General features: G+C 34.3%; 1 protein-coding gene across 1 annotated transcript; it reads left to right on the top strand.

Moving 5' to 3' along the window:
• The first annotated feature begins 12,048 nt into the window (after nt 1-12,048).
• LOC111910471 (target of rapamycin complex subunit LST8-1) lies at nt 12,049-14,633 on the top strand. Its single transcript, XM_052768832.1, has 12 exons — nt 12,049-12,286; nt 12,394-12,541; nt 12,692-12,812; nt 12,895-12,996; nt 13,094-13,206; nt 13,283-13,352; nt 13,479-13,556; nt 13,685-13,801; nt 13,867-13,961; nt 14,036-14,115; nt 14,221-14,280; nt 14,366-14,633. The coding sequence occupies exons 3-12, from the start codon at nt 12,705-12,707 to the stop codon at nt 14,491-14,493; spliced, it is 951 nt and encodes a 316-aa protein (XP_052624792.1). The 5' UTR covers nt 12,049-12,286; nt 12,394-12,541; nt 12,692-12,704; the 3' UTR covers nt 14,494-14,633.
• Nucleotides 14,634-14,749: the final 116 nt, after the last annotated feature.

The following is a 14,749-nucleotide window of genomic DNA, read 5'->3' as shown; positions in this document are numbered from 1 at the left end:
AACTCAGAGGTCAAACCTAAATCAATGGTCCAATCCTTCATAGTTTGACAAAAACTCAACCTAGTCAAAAGTCAAAAAGTCAACCTAGTCAAAGGAGTTCCACGCCCCCTCCCAAGTGCCCATCGCCTACTACATAACAGATTAATCAGGAAAATTAGGAAATTCAAAGGCACACTGCACCTATGGCCTATTCAGCTTAATAAAGATTCAATTATCATATATGATACTCCATGATGTCTTAATGGATAAAGTTTTCGACTTTATCCATTTGGATGGCCCAAACAAGCAAGATCTAAAACCCTAATTCTCAAAGGTGTCCAAAATATACTTATCTTTATGCATGGAGAAAAGAGAGCTCACGCATGCACCCATTACTCCATCCAAAGGTCATATCTGATTCTAAGCATCAACCACAAGCTTTGAAGTTCATTAAACTCCAAGATAAAAACCTCAAAGGGACCAATCTCACCAAAAAGGATTAAAAACCCATCAAACTTCTAGATTTATGCAACAAACCTAATAAGTCTTGAATCTTTATAACTTACCAAGGTTCATGTGTGAAGAGAAGACTAATTTCCTCAAGAACAATGCTTTCTTGCCCAAGCTTTCATGTTTCCTTTACTCAAGAGCACCATAAGAGCACCAAAATGGATTTAGGAGAGATGATGTGTAACATCCCGATGTTGAGGTGTTTTCAATTTTAACCCTATGTATGAAATAATATTGCATTTTGACCCTTGGGCTTGAGAAAGTTGCAAGAATGGCCCATAGTGGCATTTTGGGGATTTTGTTGTGTACATTGAGCATACTAGGGCGGACCTTAGTACGCTAAGCGTACACCGCATACGTAGGGTGTATGTAAAGAAACCTCAAACCCTAAATTTTAGGGTTTGCTCCATATATAAGCATCATTATCACCTCGTTTCTTATTCCCTCATGAGCCTCCATCTAAGAAAACGTCCCTCTAGAAAACCCTAAGTGAGAAGAGTGCATTTTGAGCTCATTTTGCGCTTTGGTGGTGTTCTTGAAGAAGAAAAAGAAGAAGAAGAAGTGTATACAAGGACTTTGGAGATTAGAATCAACTTGGATCTAAGATTCTCTCCTTGCTAGCAACCTCCAGGATGTAAAAAGCTCATAACTTGATCATCCTATCTTGTAGATCTAGCCATTTCTTCATTTAGAGCATTTTTGGTCCAAAAAATGGTGATTCTTGAGCATGACATGATTTTAATCGAATAAGTCGTCCTTTTTCAGACCTAATGATGGGTCTTAAGTCATAAAAATGTGGTCTTGATGCTTAGTTTTTCCCCATGCATGTTGTAGAAGGTCTTAAGGTGTTAAGAAGTTAGGATTTTGTGTAGTAAGCACTTAATGGGCATGCAAAGTCATAAAGTTGAAACTTTATGACTCTTAATGGTATTTTGGCCTTGGATCTGGAATTTGGACATGAGAGATTAATGCATTAAGCTCTTATTGAGGAAAGGAAATTTTGTGCATATGTCGCGCGTACCCTAGCCTATGGCGCACAGTTAACCTCTCGACTTGATTGTATTTCTAATAGTATTGCTCATATGGGGAAATCAACCTTGACATGACCAGGTTGAATGCAAATAAAACATACCTTCAACTTTTTTTGCGTACGGTACCGATTGTAATGACCCTCTTGACTACATCTGAAACACCCAAAAACAGGCACACAATAAACACCCTCATGCACCAACCCATACTTACCATAACATCCATAGCTCCCCTGATATCTTGAACGAGCATTCTCTGCCTTAAACTTTTCGGTTGTTGCCATTACCACGTGAATCTGATCCTTCTTTTTGTTTTTGTTACTAGGTCTCCAACTCTAACTATTTACTCTTAGTCGCAACTACTAACTCATAAAGGGTCTCACATATGGAAACGCTCATGCACTCATATATCTATGTCCTTGTCACACCCCCAAACCGAAACGACAGAAACGTTTGGGGGTAGAGAACGTCATGTATAGTATCACAAAAATTGCATCATAGTAATCAAAGTAAACACAACCATTACATTGAATAAGTAAAATATATACATTTGTTTGATTCATATTTATATACATCAAAAGTATATAACAAAATATAAAAGACGTGACTCTATACGCTCCGTCTTCTCAAAAGCTGTAGCAGTACCTGTCTGCTGATTTCCTAGGAATACAAGTGTTTTGAAAGAGTATCAGCATTAAAGCTGGTGAGTTCATAAGTGTGTTTTTGAAAAGGAAACCTGTGTGTGAGTCTGTAAAAATGTTTACATGATCTCAAGAAAATCCAATATTCTCTTTAGTTTTGAAAAAGTAGTCTTAACCCTAAGACCGAAGTGTAGGCTCGTTACTGTATACTATAAAACTATATGAAAGTATTAGTTTGTATATCTATATATCACCAATTGTATTGTATAGTTTTATTTTACATGAAAACTATATTGTGAAAACCCTGGAATCCTCCGGTATGTATAGTAGTTTTATTACTTCAAAATAAAACTATTTTAATTTGTTACTATTCATACATTAATCGTATTAATTAGTACCAAATTTATGAGTTGATATAACCATAGTTGACCATTGAATTGCCGGAACGACGTTCTTCAGGCGTCGGAATCGAAATGACTTTGTCACCCAGGCTTGCCGGCCTAACTGTAGCTAACAGTTATGGTGTGGGATTGTCAATCCCGTATAGATCTATACACAAACTCACGTTCTCCCTCAAGAAGACTCTGGTTATAATCTCAGGGCTTTTGTTAGTACTTAAGTAAGTACACGAAGATGCTCACTCATAAAATGCTATACTAACGATAGGTGTAGAATAAAATGAATCCATTGAATTTAAATTATTGTTTATATGACTCATAAACGATACTCTATATAGCTTATATGTTCGATCGCATTGATTCTATGTTTCATACATTGATAAGGTAATTGTTCCATAAACTATACCTATCAGGGGTGGAGCCAGGATTTAAGGATAACGGGGGCTCACATCATGATAATATAATAGAGTACTCGTATAAATTATGTGTAAACTATGTGATTAGATCGAAGTCTTGCCTTAATTAACAATGAAGCACACAATCTTTGCCACATCTAACTTTATTTCTATTTATTAAACCCTATTACACAAAATGCATCCGATCTAGCTCACCCAATAGGTTTTCTATTAAAAAGAAAACAAGGAAAACAAAACGAAACATCTATTTTCAAATAATATTCTAACTTCCAAGAATTCTTAAACTAGCTTGTTGAAAACTATTCTTATAATCGTTAGGACCACTAGGATCGAACATATACTTTGATTTTTTTGACATTGGTATGGTCCACATTTAATATATAATGGTTTAATCAATCAAGTTGGTTACTTGAATAACTTAAGATTGAAGGTTTTCTCTAGGACCACGAATAAAAAAACTAATTGTATCTTTTATAAATTTGGATGTTAATTTTTTCATATTACGATGTTCAACGTTAAGCTCTTTGATATTACTATTCCTTTGAGTATGAGGGATTATACAGTTAACATCTTTCCTAATATTATGGTTAACATGATACAAATATGGTTCATGAGCATTTTAATTTGAAAAAAAGAAATCAATAGTCTTATAATTATAAGAAACCAAATTGTCAAGAATAACAAAACTATTAATTACAAATTACAAAAAGCTAAATGTTTGATGACTAATAAGAATTGAAACTTACCTTGTTATTGATTGAAAAACGGAAATCGCCTAGAAACACTTCTTAATCCAGGACACTTGATGTCGTCGAATAGCAAAAAGAGGTATGTCGTTGAAAAAATAGGTTTATGAATTATGACTACAAGTCTCCAAAATTAAAAAAAAAGGGTTGTTGGCTTTTATATTAATCCAACATGTGGGGTTGAAATTTTATAACAAACTTTTTACTTTCCTTTTATATTATAATAATAAAATTTAAAAGATATTGAAGGGCATAAAACAAAAAGGTTTGTCATATGTGCTTCAGCATTTTCAAAATTTACTGTATTATAAATGATCTCCTAATGAGATTGGGGGTGGCTAAGCACCTGCATGCCACCCTATTGTCTCCGCCCCTGATACCTATTATAGCTTAAATGTTCGTTAATGTATTCAATTCATGATTTACACTGAAAACTCTATAAATATGTTGAAATCTTCCCTTATGCTCAACATATTACAAAAGGGATAAAATATCTAAATATTTTGTAAAGTGTTGAAATCATTTGATTGTATCAATCACATCAGTTTTAAACATGTTGAAATTCTTTTGTATAAGTTCACAAAATCATTTGTGTTTGGCTTGTATTCCCCCTTAAAACGTTAAAAATGGTAAAAACATAGGGTATGAACTCACATGTGGTAGCGTGAAAGTGTCAGACAACAAGAATGAAAATGAAGACCCTCGGGTTGATGTACGTGGCACTTAACGAGATCCTAACAATAATTAAATACATATATGCATTTTATTAGCGAGATCGTTATTTATAGTGTTGGAAAAACACTTGCTTTTGGTTTACGAATGTTACCGACGAAAAATGGATGTTTTTATGTTCCAAAACGTGTTCCAAGGCGGATAGAGTGATAGATGAAGAGAAATCTTGAGTTTTCTTGGGTTTTCGGGTGAGGGTTCTTAGAGAGAGAAAGGGTGTTTTCGGCCAGAAAAGTGTGAATGAGGGTAGGAACCACGTATTTATAGGGGGGTTTCATGGTCGGTGGTGGGGTCTAGTCGTGAATGGTTCATAGCCGTGATTGGGTTTATGGTCGTGATCAGGTTCATGATCGTGAACACTAGTCAGACTGGATTCGCTGATTTTCTATGTGACTCGGGTTTTCGCATGATTTTCGTTCCAACTCATATATAAAATTCAATTATACGACTTAAATGATTTTCCAAACTATAAGAATTTTGACGGAACTAAATAAATTCCAAATTTATTTAACGGAAATCGGTTAACATTAACGGAAAAGATTCGGGTTGTCACCGTCCTCAACATATTACAATAACGAGATATTATCATTTCATCTATTGATGCATACTTGGGGCATAAAAATGCCCTCTTCATGAACTTATCAGTGATCTCCGTCATCGACTCCATGGCTTACTCAAGAGCCAGATACTCTCAAGCTATTTGTTGTACCTCAATTGGGGATAAATATTCCTCTTGAAACCACCTCGTGAAATCCGCCTGAGACATATTCTCTAACTCAGTCAAAAAAAATGATATGAATAATTAGGCACCACTAATCCCTCGCTCCATCACATAGAAGGCTCTCAACGAACCTTTCATTTGCCCCATATGAGCAAAAGCTCTTGTGGAAGGGACTATCCATATATGCTATCAAACACGCTCATTGTCATGTCCTTCTCTCCCTAAACAATGGAGGATTGCAAGTTGTAAAGCCACGATAGGTGACATCCCTAGTCCCCGTTTGACCAATCCCATTGGCCGCTAAAGTGTCACGATCCGCTCATCTATCAAAGTAACTAACTCATTATTAACCTTCCCAAACATGCCTGAAAACTCCTCAAGCACAACCCACGTAGCTTCGACGGTCACCAACTTTAGCATAATCGTTTCGCTCAAACCCAAACTTGGATTGCCCCCTCTCTACCTAATCGTAACCATACCACATATATAAATGAAAACAGGTTATAACCAATACATAATGTTAATCCCACACTAAGCACAACTATCTATAAACCCCTCAGTATCCTTGTGATGATCCCTTAACCTAAGTATGTATCTTGTGCTTCCAGTAGTACGATTCCATACTACCTTTTACATCTATCCATACTTGCTCCAAGGATTGTTCCAAGGCTCCCAAGTGACTTCTCACCACTCTACTAAACTTCTATCGAGCATGCATATGTCTAGCCTTATACATACCACTACTCTTCATAGACTTTCTCTAGGATCCTCCCTTTCCCCACTGACTCATAAGTCATATGACGTCTCTTATAATATCATCGGATGGCCTCACGAATACGCAACCATATATAATTGAGAATGATATAATTATTCAAATAAATGTATCTATCCTAAAACCACAAGCAAACAAGAAGCATGTAATAAGGTCGGATAAAAAATTATAAGGATATCAAATCCTAACTATACACAATCCTGATGGCAAGCATTAACATTTCAATGATAGTAATCATAAATTCCACGAAACATATATAAAGCAATATGTATCTAATGTATACGATGCATCTATACAAATCAGACAATTATAACATGTAACTCCTAAATATATCGTTAACCAACATTCTACCATGTAAATCCATCAACATCATAAATAACATACACAACAATATAGTTATATTGGGAATCATTTTCCCTTATGAGTTCCGACTGATTGTACGCATCACATATTTGTTTTTTAGTAAGTTAGGTCAAGAACAATGTCCCCATATCCTAAGGCTTTTTATCAGACAAGAATAGGTAATGGGACTAAGTCCATGTTCCAGACCCAACAATTTTTATTTTTTTTCCAAAAATTTCAGTGGAAATCTCTCAGATCCCAATTTGAGTTTAGAGTCATGCTTGCACATCAATTCGGATCCCTCAAACTAAGGCTCTGATACCAACTTGTAATGTCCTAAATTTCAAACCAAAATTTCCATTTAAAATTCGCTTGAACATTCAAGCAAATTCTTGAAAACATATTATATTATCATTTCGCTTTGAAGACATGAGTTTAATCAAAGTTAATGGATAAAATTTCCAGCTTTATCCATTTGGATGACCAAAACAAGCAAGATCTAAAACCCTAATTTTCAGAGGTGTCCAAAAATGCACTTATCTTTATGCATAGAGCAAATAGAGATATTGCATATACTCTTTACTCCATCCTAATGTCATATATGATTCCAAGCATCAATCACAAGTTGTGGAGCTCATCAAACTCCAAGAAACAAACCTTAAAGCGACCAAACTCAACAGAAATGATTAAAAACCCATCAAACTTTTAGATATGTGCAAGAAACCTAATAAACCTTGAATCTAGGTCCAAATGTGAATGTACGACTGATTTCCTCAAGAACAATGTTTATTTGCCCAAGCTTTCATGTTTTCCTTACCCAAGAACACCAAAAGAGCATAAATGAACACCAAAATGGACTTAGGAGAGATGATGATATCCAATCACTTCTAAAGAGACTAAAGTATAATTAGATGTGTTCTAAAAGAGATGGATGCTCAAAATAAGGTCGGACAGAATGGTTATGGGGAAGACCCGCGGGAAGCTTCCCGCCCGGCGAAACACCGCACCCTCGGCACGGGGAAGGGCGAGGGGAGACTGTCCCGCGTTCTCTCTCCGGCATTGGCTGCGATTTTTTTTTTTTTTTTAAATTCAACCGTTGATTAACGGTATATATATATATATATATATATATATATATGCTTAGGTTATTTTGTTTTCACTAAGTATTGTGTGCTCGTAAGTACAAAATCTGGACCACCGGATGGAACAGAATCATGATTCATGATCTGAGAGTCTATGATATTACAATAGAGTAACATGCACCATATAATCACTCAAATTTCAGCATAAGGGTATTTTGGTTAATTAACCTATATTAAATAAGTAAATTTTCGGAATTTAAGGGATAATTAATTCACTTATTTTTAAAAATCTGAATTTTTTAAATTAATTCATATTTAATTCTACTATAATTTTTATTAGTAACCGATTTTATTCCATCAGAATGACAAAGTTAACCATGAACTAAGAAATATATTTTTGATTTTATTATTGTGGAATGGTTTCATTCAAGATATTTTTTTATATTTAATATGCTTAAAGAACCATACCACATATTATCAAGAATAACATTAATTCATAAAGAATATATAAACAATTATTACATTCATTCTGAAATTTAATAAGACTAATAAAGGTTTAAGAATTACATTATTCTTAAAGATTAAAAGTAAGAATGGTTGAAAAAGAACAAAAAACATTAAAATCTAACAAAAACATTAATCAATTCTTAAAGAATATTATTCTTAAGAAACACTTTATACGTTATGACAGAATACATTCTGCTAGAATACATGTTTGTTCTTCAATAGTCCAGATAATCCACTTGATTCAAACTATTCTTACGAAAATGTGATGTATTCCTTCTCCATGTCATTCTGAAAAAATAAGATGCATTACTCCTTAGTATTACCAGTGAAGCAAATATATTTGTTGTTAACAAACCTCCTTAAAGACATTTTAACAGAATGTATTTATATAAATAAATTTTAAGAGAATACATTACATAATGCAATTAATTTCATCTATATGTATAAACATTCTAAAGCATGTATAAGTGTATTTTGTCAGAATTACTAGCAACACATGTTTTATGTAATATTTATATTCTCATAGACTGAACAGGTGTTTGCATTTTGATATGAAAAAAAAATCCCTTACTTAACCCTTAGCCAAAGTATTTAATCCAATTTCATCAAAAGAATTGTAAAATATATTTGGAACTTGCACATAGATACAGATGAAGTTGGAGAAATTTTAAACAATAAAACAACTGCACATTAAACATATAAATAATTGATTAAAATTCTATCAGAATACAACAATAATATTTTTAAAAATTCTATCATAATATATTTCTCGTTAGTATTACCAGCCACTTAAGAATATTATAAAATTTTAAAACAAACATTCCTCAAGAATCATTAAAACTAACCTGCAATTATCTTGAATGAATCTTCATTCACCTTCTTGGTTCGTTCTTAGATGTCGTGTATATGTTTGACCCCTAAACCACTTCAAAACATGTGAACATTCCGGAAGAATGACATTATGTAGGAATAACTTTATATAGGAGAGTTGTAGAAGGAGATGAACTCAATGATGACAAGTAATCCATAGGTAAAGCTTGACACAAACAAAAATCATAATGAAACTTTACCCAATTCAAAAAGCCACCAAAAAAACTTTAAGTAACATTCCAAACAAACATGTTAAAACCTTGGTAAATCAAAATATTAAATCAAATGAAAAGTACCAATTGACATAAAATGATTAAGACGATAACAAAATGCCAAATTTCTTCGAACTAAACAAATTTATTTGGAATACCAATTAAAATTTAATACAAATTATTGATGGACCCACCTTATACACACAATTCTTTTAAAATCATGTTCCACTGTTCATCACATGTATTTGTGAAAATTATAATTTGGGATGCCAAGAAATATTCCTATTAAACCCAATGCTTATCACGTATTTGAATGGATTCTCAGTGAATAACTTTTTTAGTTTCTTTTAATTACTTTTCCCCATATTTAGGCTCACAATTCAATATATTTTAAAGAGTTCATGGAATCATTGTTTGTAGATTGAAGCCGTTTGTAGCTTGAAAGATGATATACAAACATTGAAGTTTTTCTGTTTTATAAAATCAAGATTTATCAAAACCTCCCACATATATTATTTAAAAAATCAAAAGTGGATAGAAAAAATCTTACCTTCTCATAAAGGGAAAAGAAGATGTGTGGGATTGTCGTCCTCTTATTCATGGGTATTTCGTTGCATTTCACTTTTTATTGGTTATTGCATGTGTGAAGGGTGCTGACGACAATGGTGAGGCGTAGGGTTTTCTCTATAAGGTTAGATTTTGATATCCCTTGGCAGTGGTATTAGGTTGCAATGTTGGTCGGCGATTAGGAAGGAGGCGTTGAAGATAGAGATCGCAACACGAGAAGACGATGATGATGAGGGATGCATGGGCGTTTGTTGATGATGAAGAACGTGTGCTCTCGTATACACACAAACACAAGTGGGGTGAGGGAAAAATTAGGGTAAAAGTCAATATAACTAGATTATAGGAAATATTTATGGAATTTATATATCAAATTACTAAATCACCCTTATTTATTTATTTTATTATTTTCTAAATTCCTATCGGTGCATTCATTCACACAATAGTTGCTAAAAATATTTGAATCTAACTCTCTCTCTCTCTCTCTCTCTCTCTATATATATATATATATATATATATATATATATATATATATATATATATATATATATATATATATATATATATATGTTGTAACGGCTAAATGCTTTTAAATCATTTTTTTGTTTTTTTGTTTTTTAAACACATAAATACACAATTATTTACCATCAAACAACATTCACAAAAACCCTCTATTCTCTCTATTTTCTTCTAAAAAAAATGAATCCCGACAATCAAATCCCAACTTCCGATCGAAGGAAAAAAAAGCCACGGTTCGAGTTTAAACATCCCTTCTCGAAACATTTTTGCTATCGATTTATCACCACAAGGAGTTTATCGCCCCAACTCGAAGCTCCCATTCAATCCCCACTACAATTCCAATACCAAAATGTTGGACAATATTACCTGATGCAAGTTCCAAATGTTTCACCACATTTTTTTCAAACTTTGTTGTGTTTACAGATCAACAACCGCCAAATCAACCTCAACCCCAAACCCAAACTCAAACTCAAACCCAAACCCAACAACAACGCCAACTAGTCGATGAGTTGGATGACTCGAAAGAAGAAGACATAGTTCCCGAAACTCAACCAACACCACCCCCACAAAGACGTAAAAGGAAAAAAACAAGCGCGCGAGGGTGTCACACAATCGGGAAGACAAAAGCCGACAGCATGGTTTCCACACGAAGAGCTAGTTTTGGTCAAAGCTTGGGCTGACATTTCTGAAGATTCGATTCAAGGAAATGCACAACCGGGAGAACATTTTTGGTTTCGCATTTTAGAACGGTTTCGAGAGGAGCTAGAAAAAGGCGACAACTACCGTACGAAACATCAACTGAATTTGAAGTTTCGAGAAATAGCAAAGGGGGTTTCAAAAATAAACGGGTTGTACAACAACCTAAAAACCCAACGAAAAAGTGGCCAAGGCGATGAAGAAATACTTCAAGAAGCTTTGCAGTTTTACCTTGAAGAAGTCAGAAAACCATTCAAGTGACATGATTGTTGGAAATTATTGGTCCGATGTCATAGGTGGAAAAAACACGAGTAAGATTTTATTTATGGAGTCCAACAATCAAAGCGAACGAAAACGGGCTCTAGTGGTTACACAACCTCCTCTGATGCTTAGGTCAAGCTAGATTTAAGTCAGGACGACGAACTCGAGCTAGAATAAATTGTCCGCCTAATGAGTAGGGACAAAGTGAAGAGAAAGGGAAAAGGGACTTCTTCCGGTGCATCTGATTTCAGCGTGGACATTGACGAAATACGGAAAATAACATTGTCATTTGATTGATATAATCTTAATTTCTCCGATCGTTTGGCTTTCGACAAAGAAAAAGAAGAAACAAGGAAAAAGGAGCGGGAGGAGAGACAAGAAATGAAAGATTTGAAGTTTTTGATGGAAAACATCGATCATCTCTCGGGACCGTCTCTCGAGCTCCTGATGAAGAAGAGGGAAAAAATTCTGAAAAAATATTTTTCGTAGGTCGTTGTTCGTTTGTTTGATTTTTAGTTAGTTAGTTTTTTTTTTTATTTTCTAGTTTTTTAAATTTTAGGTTTAATGTAAGTTTTATTTTAATTAATGAAATTCTTTTTATTTTAATTAAATTTTATGTTTAGTATTAATTTAAAAATTATAAATCATAAAAAAAAAAGTAAAGAAAAGACTTTCCACCCATTTTTTGGATTTTAGATGACAAAAAAAAAAAAAAAAAAAAAAAAAAAAAAAAAAAAAAAATATGGCCTAGAAAAAGTAGGAAAGCTTCTCTTCCGTGTCCTCTGTCTAACAAAACCCCTAGGATGAGTGTTCTTAAATAGGCCCACTTCCCCATGCTTAAGGCCTAAGGGCATTTTGCGGGAACGGTCCACGTTCCTTACTAAGCGGCAGACACATCACGCCCAAACGAATTCTTGATCACTTTGCGATTAATGCTTTCATGCTCCATGTTTCTATTTCACTTATACATATAAGAATAATATTATTTTTACATTTTGTAAAATGGTTAGTTTAATAATTTTGTTCATGGGTTTTTGTACTGAAGTCTGTTTCCGTCAAACAATCAGCCCATGAACAAGCCGCTAGAAAAGCCCACTACTGATCGGCAGTCGTCACTCTCGTCGCCGCTCCCGTAATTCACACAAACCATTCCCGGTGGTTTTGCAGAATCTCGAAAATTATTCGTAACCTTTTTTTTATATTTATTCTATTTAAGTTTCCCAACAAATCCGTGTCCGCGGAAGATCCTATGTTCTAGGTCTTGAAGATTTTTTGATGCAAATTCATCGCAAGGTAACGTTTATAGTCCTCATTTCCTCATTCACTTAAGTAATATCCATTAACATCAATCACTTAAGTACTTAAACCCTTACTTCTTTTGACTTTCCCCAATGTATCAGGGTTTGTTGAATTAGATCAATAACCCATGCGAAGAAGTTATATATGTTCAGAGGTGTTTCATCATACATGTTTTGGATCTTGAAGATCGGAGGAACATAATTATAATTGATGTATCCAGGAATCGTTGGTTCATGAGTGATAACAACAGTACTTTCATCTTCCACAATTACTTATACAGTTCCTATAGTTTATTAGAATTAAAGTGGACAAAACCAATGGTTTTCGTCATCTCATATAGATGCTATCTGTATGCTTAATGTTTAGGTTACCTATTGTTGGTTGTTTGGTGTTGAGCAGGAGGAAATAAGGTATGACTCAACCATCGGTAATTTTAGCAACTGCTAGCTATGATCACACCATTAGGTTCTGGGAAGCCAAAAGCGGGCGCTGCTATCGAACAATTCAGTACCCAGAATCTGTAAGATCCCCAAATCCTATGTTTTACCATGCAATGGGAACTTGTCGTTATTTATTCTCAAGAACCTTGTTGTTTTGTACAGCAAGTTAATCGGCTGGAGATAACTCCAGATAAGAGGTACCTAGCTGCTGCAGGGAACCCACACATTCGACTTTTTGATGTCAACTCCACCAGCCCTCAGCCTGTATCTCTCTGTCTCTCTCTTGCTGACCTACAGATACATATATTATGTATAGGTTGGGGCTAATGTGTTAGGGTTTATTTGTGATAATGATTGACAGGTGATGAGCTATGATTCACACACAAACAATGTAATGGCTGTGGGATTTCAGTGTGATGGAAAATGGATGTATTCGGGTTCTGAAGATGGAACTGTAAAGATCTGGGATTTGAGGTTAGTCTGCAAAAGACATAAATACCCTTGTTATCCTTCAGGTTGATGAGTGTTGTTTGAAATGGGATGAATATAGGGCACCAGGGTGTCAACGAGAATATGAAAGTCGAGCTGCTGTTAACACGGTGGTTTTGCATCCAAATCAGGTGTTTATTATTGATTCTATTCCTTGTGAAAATTAGATTTATTTATATATATATATATATATATATATATATATATATATATATATATATATAATTTGGTTTATTGGTTTGTTGTTGGGTGTGCAGACTGAGCTGATATCTGGTGATCAAAATGGCAACATTCGTGTATGGGATTTGACTGCAAACTCTTGTAGCTGTGAGCTGGTATGATTTTGTTTTTAATTTTCAACATATATATATATATATATATATATATATATATATATATATATATATATATATTGATTAAGGTGTGTATGGGTTTGAAGTTTGAAGTTTTGAACTGAACCCAGGTGCCAGAGGTTGATACAGCAGTGAGATCATTGACAGTGATGTGGGATGGAAGCTTGGTAGTTGCTGCAAACAACAAAGGAACTTGTTATGTCTGGAGGCTCTTACGTGGGACACAGGTAAATTCACTATTTATTCTCTTCATTTTTTGACTTAATCTCATGATCTGTGTTATTTACTGCAGACAATGACCAATTTTGAGCCACTTCACAAGCTACAGGCTCATGATGGTTATATCCTCAAATGTCTCCTATCACCCGAGTTTTGTGAACCTCAGAGGTTACATTTTTCATTCCTTTTGGCTATTTTTGTTGGGTTGGGTGGGATTTTGGACTGATTGATTGTTGAAATAGGTATCTGGCAACTGCATCTTCTGATAGTACAGTCAAGATATGGAATGTAGATGGTTTTACTTTGGAGAAAACACTAGTTGGTATGATGTTTATGTTATATATAACTACTTACATGTCTTAAACAAATGTTGCATGTTTTTTTTAGTTAATATAATAATAATATGATATATATGTGTGTGTTTCAGGGCACCAACGATGGGTATGGGATTGCGTGTTTTCTGTAGATGGTGCTTATCTCATTACAGGTGTGTATATTTGATAAAATTTCAGGCTTTTTGATATAAGAGTAATTATTAGTTGTAACACGTCTTAATTGATGGTTTGTTTCAGCTTCGTCTGATACAACAGCAAGGCTTTGGTCAATGTCAACTGGTGAAGATATTAGAGTTTATCAGGGACATCATAAAGCCACTGTCTGCTGTGCTCTTCATGATGGTGCTGAAACCACTGCTACCTGATACACTCCATAATCACCAAAAAATACTTCCAATTTCATTGCTTGTTTGAATTTAAGTACTTGTATGCAATGCATTCTGTTTTACTCACAGATGGATCTCCACCATTATCATGTCTATATTGGGGTTCTCCGTTTTCTTTAGTTCCTTCAAATGGTTTTCGTGACAATTGTGGATGACAAGTGCACATAAATAGAAACCATCGTGACAATGGTTGAAAGATACGCATAAATAACCATTGTTGAAAACATGTTGGTGT

Source organism: Lactuca sativa, chromosome 1 (assembly GCF_002870075.4).
Source record: "Lactuca sativa cultivar Salinas chromosome 1, Lsat_Salinas_v11, whole genome shotgun sequence".
In the NCBI taxonomy this organism is placed as follows: domain Eukaryota; kingdom Viridiplantae; phylum Streptophyta; class Magnoliopsida; order Asterales; family Asteraceae; genus Lactuca; species Lactuca sativa.
Note: the sequence above shows the minus strand (reverse complement) of the source record. Positions and strands in the feature narration are given on the sequence as shown.

Bases quoted from the DNA above. Each gene is read 5' to 3' on its own strand.
- LOC111910471 (XM_052768832.1), top strand. From the start codon at position 12,705: ATGACTCAACCATCGGTAATTTTAGCAACTGCTAGCTATGATCACACC. The intron at 13,353-13,478 runs GTGTTTATTATT...TTGGGTGTGCAG, and splicing joins TGGTTTTGCATCCAAATCAG to ACTGAGCTGATATCTGGTGA. The intron at 13,962-14,035 runs GTTACATTTTTC...TTGTTGAAATAG, and splicing joins GAGTTTTGTGAACCTCAGAG to GTATCTGGCAACTGCATCTT.